At 44.1% G+C, this 12,375-nt stretch overlaps 1 protein-coding gene across 4 annotated transcripts in view; it reads right to left on the bottom strand.

Moving 5' to 3' along the window:
* Positions 1–1,645: 1,645 nt before the first annotated feature.
* The window catches only part of Ctnnd1 (catenin delta 1), a 49,714-nt gene continuing 38,984 nt past the window's right edge, over positions 1,646–12,375 (bottom strand). Inside the window, exons 12-19 of one of the 4 annotated variants that reach the window (XM_050119482.1) lie at positions 11,637–11,764; positions 11,397–11,547; positions 10,427–10,619; positions 9,710–9,824; positions 9,139–9,226; positions 6,056–6,118; positions 4,428–4,531; positions 1,646–3,763 (exon numbers count right to left, since the gene is read on the bottom strand). In XM_050119482.1, coding sequence (XP_049975439.1) covers positions 3,752–3,763; positions 4,428–4,531; positions 6,056–6,118; positions 9,139–9,226; positions 9,710–9,824; positions 10,427–10,619; positions 11,397–11,547; positions 11,637–11,764 — 854 coding nt within the window. In that variant the 3' untranslated portion in view covers positions 1,646–3,751. The remainder of the gene's footprint in view (positions 3,764–4,427; positions 4,532–6,055; positions 6,119–9,138; positions 9,227–9,709; positions 9,825–10,426; positions 10,620–11,396; positions 11,548–11,636; positions 11,765–12,375) is intronic. The other 3 variants (XM_050119491.1, XM_050119500.1, XM_050119508.1) reach the window with 3 other exon arrangements.

The following is a 12,375-nucleotide window of genomic DNA, read 5'->3' as shown; positions in this document are numbered from 1 at the left end:
TTGGACACTGCAGGCATGTGATACAAAAGACAACACTCATGCACATACAATAAAAATAAAAGCTAACAAAACTATTAAGAAGAGTCACAAAGGAACAAATTCCAAATGTCAGTATGAGCAAGAAGTATTAAGAGGCCTCAAAAGCACTTTAAGCCTGTCAAGAAACTTACCAGAACATCAGACATCATGGAACAAGCACCTGGGAGCCAAAGGCTGAAGGACTGCCACAAATTCCAGATGAAACTCATCTACATAATGAGTTCTAAGTCAGCCAGGGCTACAGTGAGGCTTTGTCTTTAAAGCCAAACAAACCAAAAGAAACTTAACATATAGGGAGGGCTCTCAGACACCGGTCACTTCGACATTTCACTTTAGGTATGGGCACGAATACACCGAAGGATTGGCTGGCCATCTTGCAATGTAGCCCAGGCTGGTGCTTGCCACAAGGGTACTGGGATTAGCAGTACGCACCACCAGGACTCTACGATCTAGATCTTTGAAAAATACGCGTATAGCTGACCGTGGTGATATGTGCCTGTAATCCCAGCACCGAGAACACAAGCGGGAGGACCACAAGCTTAGGGCTGGCCTGCAGTAGGGTTTCTATCTACCCCAATACCGACGGCCAGGGTGGAAATCAACCTTGCTGCAGAGCAATGATTTTATTCTTCAGATCTAAGACTACAGTATAAGTGAAAATTAAGCCTTAATGTACATAGCTACCATGCTGGGGTGGCCTGGTTTCATAAGCCCAAAAAAGTTCTCAGACTTAAATCTAGTATAATGTGGTGATCCTGGCCAGCCAAACGATTTTTTTTTTAAATATTTAGTTTAGTGTTGTCTGCATGTATGCCTGCAGGCCAGAAGAGGGCACCAGATTTCATTACAGGTGGTTGTGAGCCACCATGTGGTTGCTGGGAATTGAACTCAGGACCTCGGTAAAAACAATCAGTGCTCTTAACCTCTGAGCCATCTCTCCAGACCCAGCCACACGATTTTAACTGAAGATGTGAGCACACAGAAAGTATTTTACACAAACCCTCTTGAGCTCTTAGATCGAATGCCAGCATATTGAGGGCCTGGAGAAGGGTCTTCCCATGACTCTGGATCTTTGGCACGTGCCATCAAGATAACTCCCCTGATCTGGTTTCTCTTATCCAGTTGTACACAATTTGGCAGGATATCTTATCAAATAGCCTGACTAACTCCACATGGCCTGTGATTAGTGCACCTGTGCAGAGGAGCATTTACTAAGGTGGCAGTTGGGATTGCTAGCTTCTAACCCTCAAGATTCGGTGTGTTCTGTTCCAAAGAGCCATGTATTCAGAGGGCCTTGTCAAATGATGTGAGAAACCCCCAGAGAATGAGGAGCCATCAGTCTGCAGGCTCAAGTTTCTTTCTCATTAGCTCTACTTCCTGCTCTACTTCAGCCACTGAGTAACCTGTCTTAAGACTCTGGGTGGGGAGTGTTCCAAAGAATGTTCCTTGATAAGAGTTGGGACCAAATCGTAAGTAAGCCCATCCTGAGACAACCTTTTTCCTGCAGCTCTGAAAAGAAAAAGAACACTGAAACCAAAATAACCAAGATGAAAAGGAGGGAGGAAATACAGCTGGAAGTGAAGAAACGACACAGACCTCCCACATACACACTTTAAAAACTTTATTTATATAAAAAACTCATTTGTTTTTAAAAGCATTAACAAGAGAGAAAGAAAGAGAGAGAAGATACAGAGCAGAAGACATGCCCCTTAGTAGTGTTCGGTGGGAAGGTAGGATTTTTGGTTTGCTGAAATTGAATGTTTAGTGTTTTTATAAATGAAAGCGGAAAAAACAAAACAAACAAACGAACAAAAAACAGTTAAAGGTCCCCAAAAGCCCATGGCTATTCTATTACCCACACCCCACCGAGAGAAAGAGCACCAGGAAGAGCGCGGAGGACAAGAAAAACCAAGACTAGAGCCAGGTCTGTGGGGGGAGGCTCCCTGTGCAGTGTCCTCTGAGGGCCATGGGAGGAGAGGCTCTGATTGCCAGAAAGGGTTGACTGCGTAGGAAGACATGGGAGGGATGGGGTAAGAAGATCTGGGAGGGAAGCAAAAGGTTAAAAAAATTGTAATGCATAGGGAAAGGGGTTGGTGGGCTGTGCACTTTTCTCCTACCCCATAGCCTCAATATATTAAGGAACAGGACAAGAGGGATAAAGAATTCCAGTTGCATTGAACAGAGCTTTTAGATTAAGGAATTGAAGGCAAATCAGGAAAAAAAAAGTTTACAAAAAAAAAAAAAAAACCCACATAGTAGCGGATTCCAAGTTGTAATAGTCCCTACAATTGGAAGGGTATAACAAAGGCTAAAGAACTGGAGAGAAACCCTTGGTTCCCTATAATCTTCCAGAGATGATGGGAACTAAGGACAACCAAGGAGTAGGAGTCATGGCACTCCCAACTACTCGCCTCACTTTGAGACTTAGCGGGATGGGATTTTCAGCCCCAACTGTACATTGTTAAGCAGAAGCCTACTGTGGCTAAATCAGAGGCTACAACAACCCCCAACGGGGACTTGAGGTTCCTTAGGTCAACACTCCTTTCCTTCAGCTACCGAGGGTCACCAGTGGGTAAGAAAGTAACAAAATCTAACTTGCAAAATCATGAGAAATGAGACTGCAGAGGCAAAGAAAGGCACGTGGAAGAGGAAGGAGATGCACCCCAGGCCAAAGGCACGAAGAAGAGGCAAAGCCAGGGCAACTCCTACCTTAGCAGGGCAAAGGGGGCAGGAGTTATGTACAAGTCTTGTAGTTGGCCAACAAATCCAGGGAGGGGAGAGGGGAGAAGGAGGGACAAGCCTATAGAGAAGAGAGATGGGGAGGGGAAGGTGGGGAAGGCCAGCTTGAAGCTTCCTGCAGCTCCAGACTAACCGCTTCATGTACATTCCTTCTACTTCCTCCCGGAAGCTCATCTTCTCGACCAAAAGTGGTCCATGGCATTCTCTTTTCACATAGCCTTGCAAACAGCCAGGTCATTAGCAGATTCATCACAGGGTAAGAGAGGAGGGTTGAGGACAGCCTTGGTCAGGGCAGCATCCCAAGGTTGGCCTGAAGCTGACAGAGGAGATGGAGTCTGTAGGTTCTTTGTGGTCCCTGCCTTGGACAGGAGGAACAGGAGTTCCTAATCCCAGTTTGAGGAGTGCCTCACTTACTTGAGGGCCCTTGCCAGGTGGAATGTGCCAATGTTTCCAGCCTTCTTGGCTTCAAAAACAGCCACTGGATAAGGGAAGAACTCACACTTCCCATTATCCAAAACAAAATTAAAAGTTCCCTCCCCACCAGAAAGATAGTCTTGATTAGAAGTCATCAGTTTGTCAGAGTGCTGAATACTGCATATACAGCGTGCAATTTTCAGTTCTTCCCATGGCTTCCAGTGAAGAGTTCCACTCTCCCCTCCCTCCACACAGGCCAAGATTCCGGGGAGAGCTGGCAAAAAGAGCTAATCTGCAGCAGTATCTCAAGATACGCAAATAGCTGAGTCAGGTTTCTTGGGGAAACGAGGTAGGGGATGGAAGGACAGGACAATTAAACTTCAGTGGAAGATGTCGGGAACTGGTGGAATGAAGGCAGCCACTCTGGGCTGTACGGGTAGGAGGCAGCCTGGCAGTTGGCACAATAGTCCAGCGAAGAAAGGAAAAAATCATCAGTCCATTTCACCACCAAAAAATAAAAGTAATATATTATAAGCCCAGATGGAGCAGCAGAGTGGTGTTAAATCTTCTGCTGTGGGGAAAGAAAGAGAAGGTTATTAATAAGGCTGAGAACAGAAGGCCTGCCGGAAAACAAGGCAGCGGAGCAAATCTGGAGGCAGGAAAGCAGCAAACGGCAGAGAACCAGATCACCCGCTGCATCCCAGCCTTTGAAGGTCAGCATGATTGGAAAGGGTAGGCACACAGAGGCCTCCTTCTTGAGGACCATTTTAGGAATGACTGGAGGACCTACCATGGGGGAGTAAGACACTTGGTCCCCCTCATCATCCAAAACCAACACATCCAACTCTTCCTCCAAAGATTCCTGCCCCTCGTCCTGCTGTGAACACATGCAATTTGTTAGTAAGAGAGCCAAGATAAGAACTCTAACTGTGTGCCAGTTAGGCTAGAAGTAGAAGGGTGAGACCCCTCGAGGTAAGTGAGAGAACCGGGTAATGTATGGCAGAACAGATTAGTTAATGTTAGTCTCATCAGTAACGCTTGCAAAGACTTCCTCCAACACAGTCAATGAACAACACCCCAAGAAACTTCAAGATGTATCAAACCTCTACTTTTTTCCTGAAAACACCTACCAAAGAATGATATTACCTTTCTCTTTTCTTTCCCAATTTCAAGTACCACACAGTTTCAAAATACTATCTGCCTCACAGACACAGCTGTGTATAACAAGGATTTACCATCAGGGGTGCTCCCTTCAATGGCTCCATATCACCCAGATCCCCAGATCGATCCAGTGTTCTGTTGTGGTCTCCTCTTTCATTCAGTGTGGAATAGTTGTTATCTAGAGGGAAAAGGTAAACAGAGACAATATATTCCCTGTAGCATACAATGTATATAAATTAGGCACCTCAGTAGAGAAGTCAGCTGTTTCCCAAGCTCCACAGCATTAAAGACTGATGCTTTAATATTTAAACATGACTCGAATATAATGGGAAAGATAATGTATGCGGTGGGCACACCCAGTACTAGGGATGAGTTCAGTGGTAGAGTGGTTGGCCTAGATTCAATTCCCACCACTGCAAAAGCAAGAAACGGAAAACAGTGCAGGACACCAGGGGCCATGGTGGGTGACATCAGGGATCAGGCTGCTTCTGAGAGCCCTGAAATGAGGAGAAGACAGAGAAATGAGCGGCAACTGCAAGGACAAAGCAAACACAACGCGAGTTCAGCCTTGGGGAATGAAAAGAAATTAGAAGAGCAAAGGGGAAAGCTTAACACACCCAAGGCTTTTAAATAATGCACAGTGTTAGATGAAGGGTGGATCCACAGATGCTCAAGGCCATCCTCAGCTACACTGTGAGTTCAACTACAGTCCCAGCCACGGCAGACCCTAAGAACAATAGAGTAGAAAACACAGGAGGCCCAAGAGTTCAAGGTCATCCTCAGCTATATTGTAAGTCCAGAGCTAACCTGGGCAATGAGACCCCGCCAAAATATAAATAAATAATTTTTTTTTTTTTTAAAGAAAAAGGAAGCAGCATGTAATCAGCCAAACTGAAGGCAAGGAGAAAGAACAGAGAGAGATCGGGGCAGATTATATGGATACAACCAGACTTTCTGAGAACATATGTTGGAAGAGGGGCACCAAGAGTGCAAGGTCAGGGCTGGAGTGATGTGACTCAGCAGCTGCAAGGCTCTGGATGCAGCTCCCTTCACTCACATGGGGGCTCAGAACCAGGGTCTGAACTTTGAGGGCATGAAGCACCGCACATGGTAAACAGACATGCCAGCAAAATACTCATACACTAAAATAAAGAAAATATGCCAGGCCTGGTAGCACAGGTCTTTAATCCCAGCACACGGGAGGCAGAAGTAGGTAGATACCTATGAGTTCAAAGTCAGCCTGATGTACAAAGTAAATTTCAGGACAGCCAGGAACACACAAAGAGATCATGTCTCAAAAAATAAAAAGATGTTTTAAAAAAAATTTTTTAAAGAAAATTTAAGGTCATTTCATCCACAGCAACACATAAAAATGTAGAAAAGACCAGATTGATCAGATTTTATTATATTTTCAGATAGCCTCTCAAATGAAGATTATTAATCACGGTCCTTCAGGGATGGCAAATGGTGAGGGTGTTCAGAGGGATACAAACAACAGGCAGGGGAGATCGTATCTGTAATCCCAGCACTTGGGAGGTAAAGGTAGGGGATCAGGAGCTCAAGATCAGCCTCAAGTGCACTGAGTTCAAGAGCAGCCAATGTGAAGTGAAACTCTGTCTCAAAAGAGAAAGGAACACAGAAAACACCTACTCACCCCAATTAAACACTATTCTGCAACATTAGACAGGAATTCATCACCTACCTAATGACTTTGTGTTTGACCCCATATTGCTCATTGGAATTTCTTCCCGGTCAGGTTTCTTATCTACATGGAATTAGAAAGTTATCCAAATGAAAATCCAATACACCACAATCTATATAAATGACATTTCTCCCTGGCATGCCATCCTTCCCTAGCTCTATTCAAATAAAGCTTTACTCAGCACATACACTGTGCCAAATCCTAACCACAACTACAGTTGTTACAGGAAAGCCCTCACAGACTTTAATCTCTTTCCTATAGAAACCCAAACACAGGAAACATTGCAGAGGCCAAAAGATGGCTACCAAGACTGATGGCCTGAGTTCAGTTCCTGAAAAAACTTGTGGAAGCAACTGACTCGCACAAGCTGTCCCGACCTCCACAGATGGACCTACGCTCAAACAAAAAGCTCTTCAGCAACCTGAGCTGGTATATCTCAAAGCTCCTTTAGTCTTAAAACTTATGACAGTCTAGACTGGAAATGTGGCCCAAAAGTAAATAAAGCGTTAGGCACCAGAAATAAAACCTTAGATTCAGTCCCAATCACACACACACACTCACTCACACATACACACACACACACGCGCGCACAGGAAATAAATTAGGGTGCAAAGGACTTTTATCAGTGTGGAATAAGTACATATTACTATATTCAGAAATGTAAACATCTATTCTACTTAGAAATAAATTTATTACATAATCATAAACATCTTCAATTTAAAAAGCATTGTGTATGGACAGGCAAGGTAGCTCAGCAGACCAAGCACTTGCTATGCAGGTCTGACAGTCTGAGTCTGACACCCAGAAGCCAAGGAAACCTGCAAGAACCAGCTGCAAAGAGCTGTCCTCTGAGCTCCACATAAAAGCCACAATACAAGCCGGGCGATGATGGCGCACGCCTTTAATCCCAGCACTCGGGAGGCAGAGGCAGGCGGATCTCTGTGAGTTCGAGACCAGCCTGGTCTACAAGAGCTAGTTCCAGGACAGGCTCCAAAGCCACAGAGAAACCCTGTCTCAAAAAAACAAAAAAAAAGCCACAATACATATCATGTATACAATAATAATAACACTACATTTCAACGACAAAAACCAAAGTGGGGAGAGCACTGTTTAACATTTTTGTACGCCTCTTTTAACTTTTAATATCACACTCCCATAATTAGAAGGCAGAGGCAGGGGATCAATGCAAGTTCCAGACCAGCCTGGTTCTACAGGAGTTCCAAGTAACTGTGGGCTCATGGCAAGACCCTGCCTTAAGAAAACCTGAAAAAAATAGATGAGTTACCCTGTCTTGTCCTTAAATAAAACATTTACTCATAGAAGATTTTGAATGTCATGGCACTGTCTCCCTGCAAGAAAATGGTTTACAGAACTATGCAAACGTCATTTAAATATGCATGTATATTTTTAAAACATTTATATCATATCATTACTTTATAATCATAAAAGCCATTTTTGTTATTTCTATTCTTAACACTTTATTTTTTATTTTTTCTATTATTACGTCTTGTGTGTGTCCATCCATACTAAGACATGGATCCGGAGGTCAGAGGACAACTTTCAGGAGTCATCTCTCTCTCAGGGAGGAAGTCAGGTTGTCAGGGTGGAAGGAAGTGAGTTTACCTGTTTAGCTACTGGGGAGGGTTTTTCAAGACAGGGTTTCTCTGTAGTTTGGAGCCTGTCCTGGAACTAGCTCTTGTAGACCAGACTGGCCTCAAACTGGCCTGTCGCTGCCTCCCAAGTGCTGGGATTAAAGGCGTGTGTCACCACTGCCTGGCTGGCCCTACTTTTTTAACCAAAGTTATAAGGTTTCCACATTTATTTTTGGGAAATGCTTGCCGAATAATCACGTCTCAGCTGCGCCATAAAGTAAAGCAGTACTCTTTAATAAAATAGCAGCCAGTCTAATAAGTAGGCCTACAGTCTGCCTCTAGACAGCCCCAGCGGCTCCCACACAGCACAGGTGCTGCACACGTCCTCATTGGTGTGCACTTGGGGACACTAGTGCCTGTAGCTCCATCGAGGATGCTCCTGGGTGCAGATAGCTTTTTATATAGTATATGGTAATGAAAGTAATTTGTGCAGTAATTTGCTGCTATCCTTATTCATGCTGAGCAACCAGCAGCAAGCACCACTGCTTGTATGCCATCTGTACATATGTCCAAGACACCACACTCCAGGGGCTGGAGAAATGGCTCAGTGGCTAAGAGCTCTGGCTGCTTTTCCAGAGGTCCTGAGTTCAATTCCCAGCAACCACATGGTGGCTCACAACCATCTGTAGTGAGATGTGGCACCCTCTTCGGGCATGTGGGCATACATGGAGGCAGAATATGACATAAATAAATAAATAAATCTTTGGGGGAAAAAAAAAAAAAGACACCACACTAAAGCCATGGGTCAAATCAAAAGCCAAAATCATTAAGATAAGAAGGGTTACAACACATACTTTCAGTGAAAGAGAAACACGTGTGTGTGTGTGTGTGTGTGTGTGTGTGTGTGTGTATACAACACAAAATATGTAATTCATGTATGGCAAAGTGGTTTACAAGCTCTAAGTCAGTTAGGGACATAGAACACTTGCCTAGAAAGCCCTGAGTTCAATCCCCAGTACCCGACAAACACGAAACACAAGCACATACACAGTGCTATAACCTAAAGTAGTAATAGCGGTGTACTAGAAGTAATAGACTTTCTGGTTGTCAGGAGTGTTTAAACAGAAAAACTACGCCTCGCTCTCTGAGTCCACAGGGAAAGAGAGGAGCCACACTCAAGCTCACCGACTACTTTGATTTTGGTTGTTTTCTTTTGAGACAAAGTTTCACTTAGTCAAGTCTAGCCTTGACATACTGATCCTCCCCCCTCCACCTCAGAGTCCTGGACTGGGATTACAGGTGCGCACCACCACACCCTTCCCTGCCTGTTTTAATTTGTAAGTGCAGACCTCTTCTCTTTCACATTGCTCCCCTCTTCAGGGTCTAGCTCACGTAGAAATAAACACCCCCCCCCCCCACTTCTTAGTCAACAAGACATGAAGCAATGGCGGGAGCACTGAAAAGGGAAGGGTATGCTCTCGGTTACTGTACCTGATTTCTGGTTCCGGTCAATGAGAGGGAGAGTGCTATCATCGTATGAATGGCTGCTCTGGCTTCTCGATGCATTGTTTAGATTCACCTGGAGGCAGACATAAAACCCAATGTCACAGAAACCTGAATATACCCACTGCTCTCTGCCCCCTCCTCCTAACCATTCACCTCCTGCTTCAGAAGCTCTTAAAGACTAGTGATTTCCTTCTCTGTGATGGCTTGCCCAAGCCCTCACTCACATTCTTCCTCTGGCCGACTTAAATTTCTAGGTTCCTACTGACAACTATAACTCTTCAGAAAAAGAATCTGAGGGTAGGCAGTGGCACTTATCTATGATGCTGGTACTTGGGGGACAGAGGCAGGAGAATCAGCGAATGGTAAGCACATGGAAGGGCCAGAGTGTATGGGGAGGGGTCACAATGGCCGTATATCACCACCACTGGACAAAGATAGTGTACCAATAAAGTCTTCACTATCAGAAAGACTTGGGTTTAGAAGACACCAAAAGACAGAGGCACTAGCCAAGGACCAAGGAGAAGAAAAGCCAAAGCTCTGGCCAAGAGTGTTGGACCTGGAAGTCTGATTTCTTCCACCCTTCTTTTTCCAATGGCTTCCGAAGCTCCTTGTAGCCCCAGATCGTCTGCAAGACAAGAGCTGCTGCCCGAACTTCTTTTTCTGAGCGATTCCTATGGAGGAAAGTAAAACCATACACAGCTTGGCTCCAAGACCAGGGAATCTTGAACTTGTACTCTCTAACACAGTAGTTCCTAATAGCTTCAAAATAGTAGTTCCTAGTAGCTCCAAAATAGTTCCTAATTTGTACCTTCCTAATACACAGCCCTTTAATACCGTTCATGTCCTGATGATGCCCCAATCATAAAATTATTTTTGTTACACTTCATAACTATAATTTTGCTACTGTTGTGTATCATATTGTAAATATCTGTGTTTTCTGATAGTCTTAGATGACCCCTGTGAAGGCTCATTTGACAACCCCAAAGAGGTTATGACCCACAGGTTGAGAACCACTACTCTAACAGTACAAGAATATAAAAATGTAAAAATGGGTGAAATCAAAGTTTTCACCAAATTATATATTCTGCCTGAAACACTGACATAGTTTTGGATAATGGATGTATGCGTCCATTAGCAATGTAGAGACCAACATTAAGAATGAAAATTGTCACAGGGTAATGTAAGGGAAGCAACCTCAGCAGAGGGCAGCTCCTTGCAGAAAACTCTTCTCTCGTACTCAGATTCTCCCAGCTCTGATCGAGTATAAACTCACCCTGATTTGTTGATCAACACCAGCTTCTCAATGCCCTGGGTCTCTCGAAGCTTTTTGGCAGCTTCCAAGTTCTCAGCAATAACTTCATTGATGGTGTTCAAAATAGAAACCACAGTGTCTTCAGAGAAATTCCAGGAGGAGTTCTGCTGACCTCCTGGCAGATTCTTTACCAAGTTAGGAATGGCATGTTTGCCTATAGCAGAAGACAAAAGTAACCCAGGAGGGAGAAAAGGCAGTCAGGCCAGAAGGGGCCATACAATAGTTAGGAGGAGCCTTTACAGAAATCAGATCAAGTGCAATTTCTAGCCATACAAATCAACTTCATTATTAAGTAAGATTATATCAAAGGGGCAAAGAATACAAGATAGCCATGAACTCACTGCTCTTCCTCCTTCCTCAAGTGCACTAAGACAATGTGATACTGGCCATTAAAATAGACTGTCTGGTCTCTGCACATATACTAATGAAAACAGTATGTCCAGTATTATTATATGATAATTCAATGGAACAGAGTCCTTATGAATTTAAAAATATCAATAACTTGGGTTCTGCCACTACCTAACTGTACCTGGGCAAATGAAAAAAAAAATAGAAAAATTCTTAATAATACCTAGAGAGAAAGAAAAAAGCAGAGAGTCAACAAATAACCATGCTATAATGTTTTTTGAAGAAACATCCCCCCCTTGTGCTCTTTTAAGAACCACTATACATAAAGGAAGATTGCAGAATCCTCCTCAAGCCAGGCTCAGCACTTTCCAGCACTCGGGAGGCTGAGGCAGGCAGATCTCTGTGAGTTCAAGGTCAGCCTGGTTTACAAAGCTAGTTCCAGGACAGGTTCCAAAGCTACAGAGAAACCCTGTCTCAGGAAAAAAAAAAAAAAAAAAAAAGAAAAAGAAAAGAATCCTTCCCTTGGGTGACATCAACAAACAACTAAACACTTTGCTGTGCTAGCACTGATTCAAACCCTCACCAATTAACTCTTTGTTCCGAGCATCCACAGCCAGGTTTCTCAGCGCCCCGGATGCAGCTTTCACTACTCGCTCATGTTCGCTGGTCAGGAGATCAGCTATGGCGGAGAGAGCCTTCTCCTGACGCAGAGCAGAGCGGATGTATCGGCCATACTAGGAGCAAGCGGTAAAAAGATTACAAATGGCAGCAAACAAATGACCTAGTTCCCTGTCTGCAAATCTGTTCTCTCAGAGGTACTCACTGTCCAGCGCCCAGCACACAAATTCTGGATGGCTCCAGCAGAGGCTTCTAGGATGGCAGGCGTCTTGCTCTCCTTGAGGAGTGAAATGTATATCCGCACCACTTCTGGCTGAAATAAGAGTTCATAGCCTGTACAAGAAAGGGCAAGACAGAAAATGCTGATCGATGCTTACAAACCAGTGGCTGCCTACAGTCCTGCATCTCCAACACTGTGCTCCTTCCACATCCCTATCAGCTCAAGAACAAACTCGGAGGCTTCATCCCACATCTCTTTCTTCTCAAGTTTTCATTTTGTCTTTTGAGACAGGGTCTTGTAATGTCACATAGACTGGCCTCAAACTCATCATCTTCCTGTCTTATTTCTCAAGCACTAGAGTAGTCTCTCCAGTGCTAGGACTACAAGCACGGACCACCATGCCCAGCTGCCTGAAGCAGTATATACACACTTAATCTTAGCATTTGGGAGGCAGAGGCAGGTGAATCTCTGTGAGTTTGAAGTCAACCTAATCTATAGTTTCCAGACAGCCAGCGCTACATAGTGTGACCCTATCTCAAAAAACAAAACCAAACCCTATGGTGAAAACAGAATAGACATCAGTTCCATCACATTAAATCCTCTTTCCTTCCTCCTTGACTTGTACTCATGGCTAACTTAAGCCTTGTTTTCACCTTGAGCAATCAGGCTTAATGATTCAACCTGTCAAACAAATAAACTACTTCTGATTTAACTCACTAATTCT

This window comes from Alexandromys fortis, unplaced genomic scaffold, assembly GCF_014885135.2.
Source record: "Alexandromys fortis isolate MF-2015 unplaced genomic scaffold, M_Fortis_MF-2015_v1.1 scaffold_8_1_9099942, whole genome shotgun sequence".
NCBI lineage: Eukaryota > Metazoa > Chordata > Mammalia > Rodentia > Cricetidae > Alexandromys > Alexandromys fortis.
Note: the sequence above shows the minus strand (reverse complement) of the source record. Positions and strands in the feature narration are given on the sequence as shown.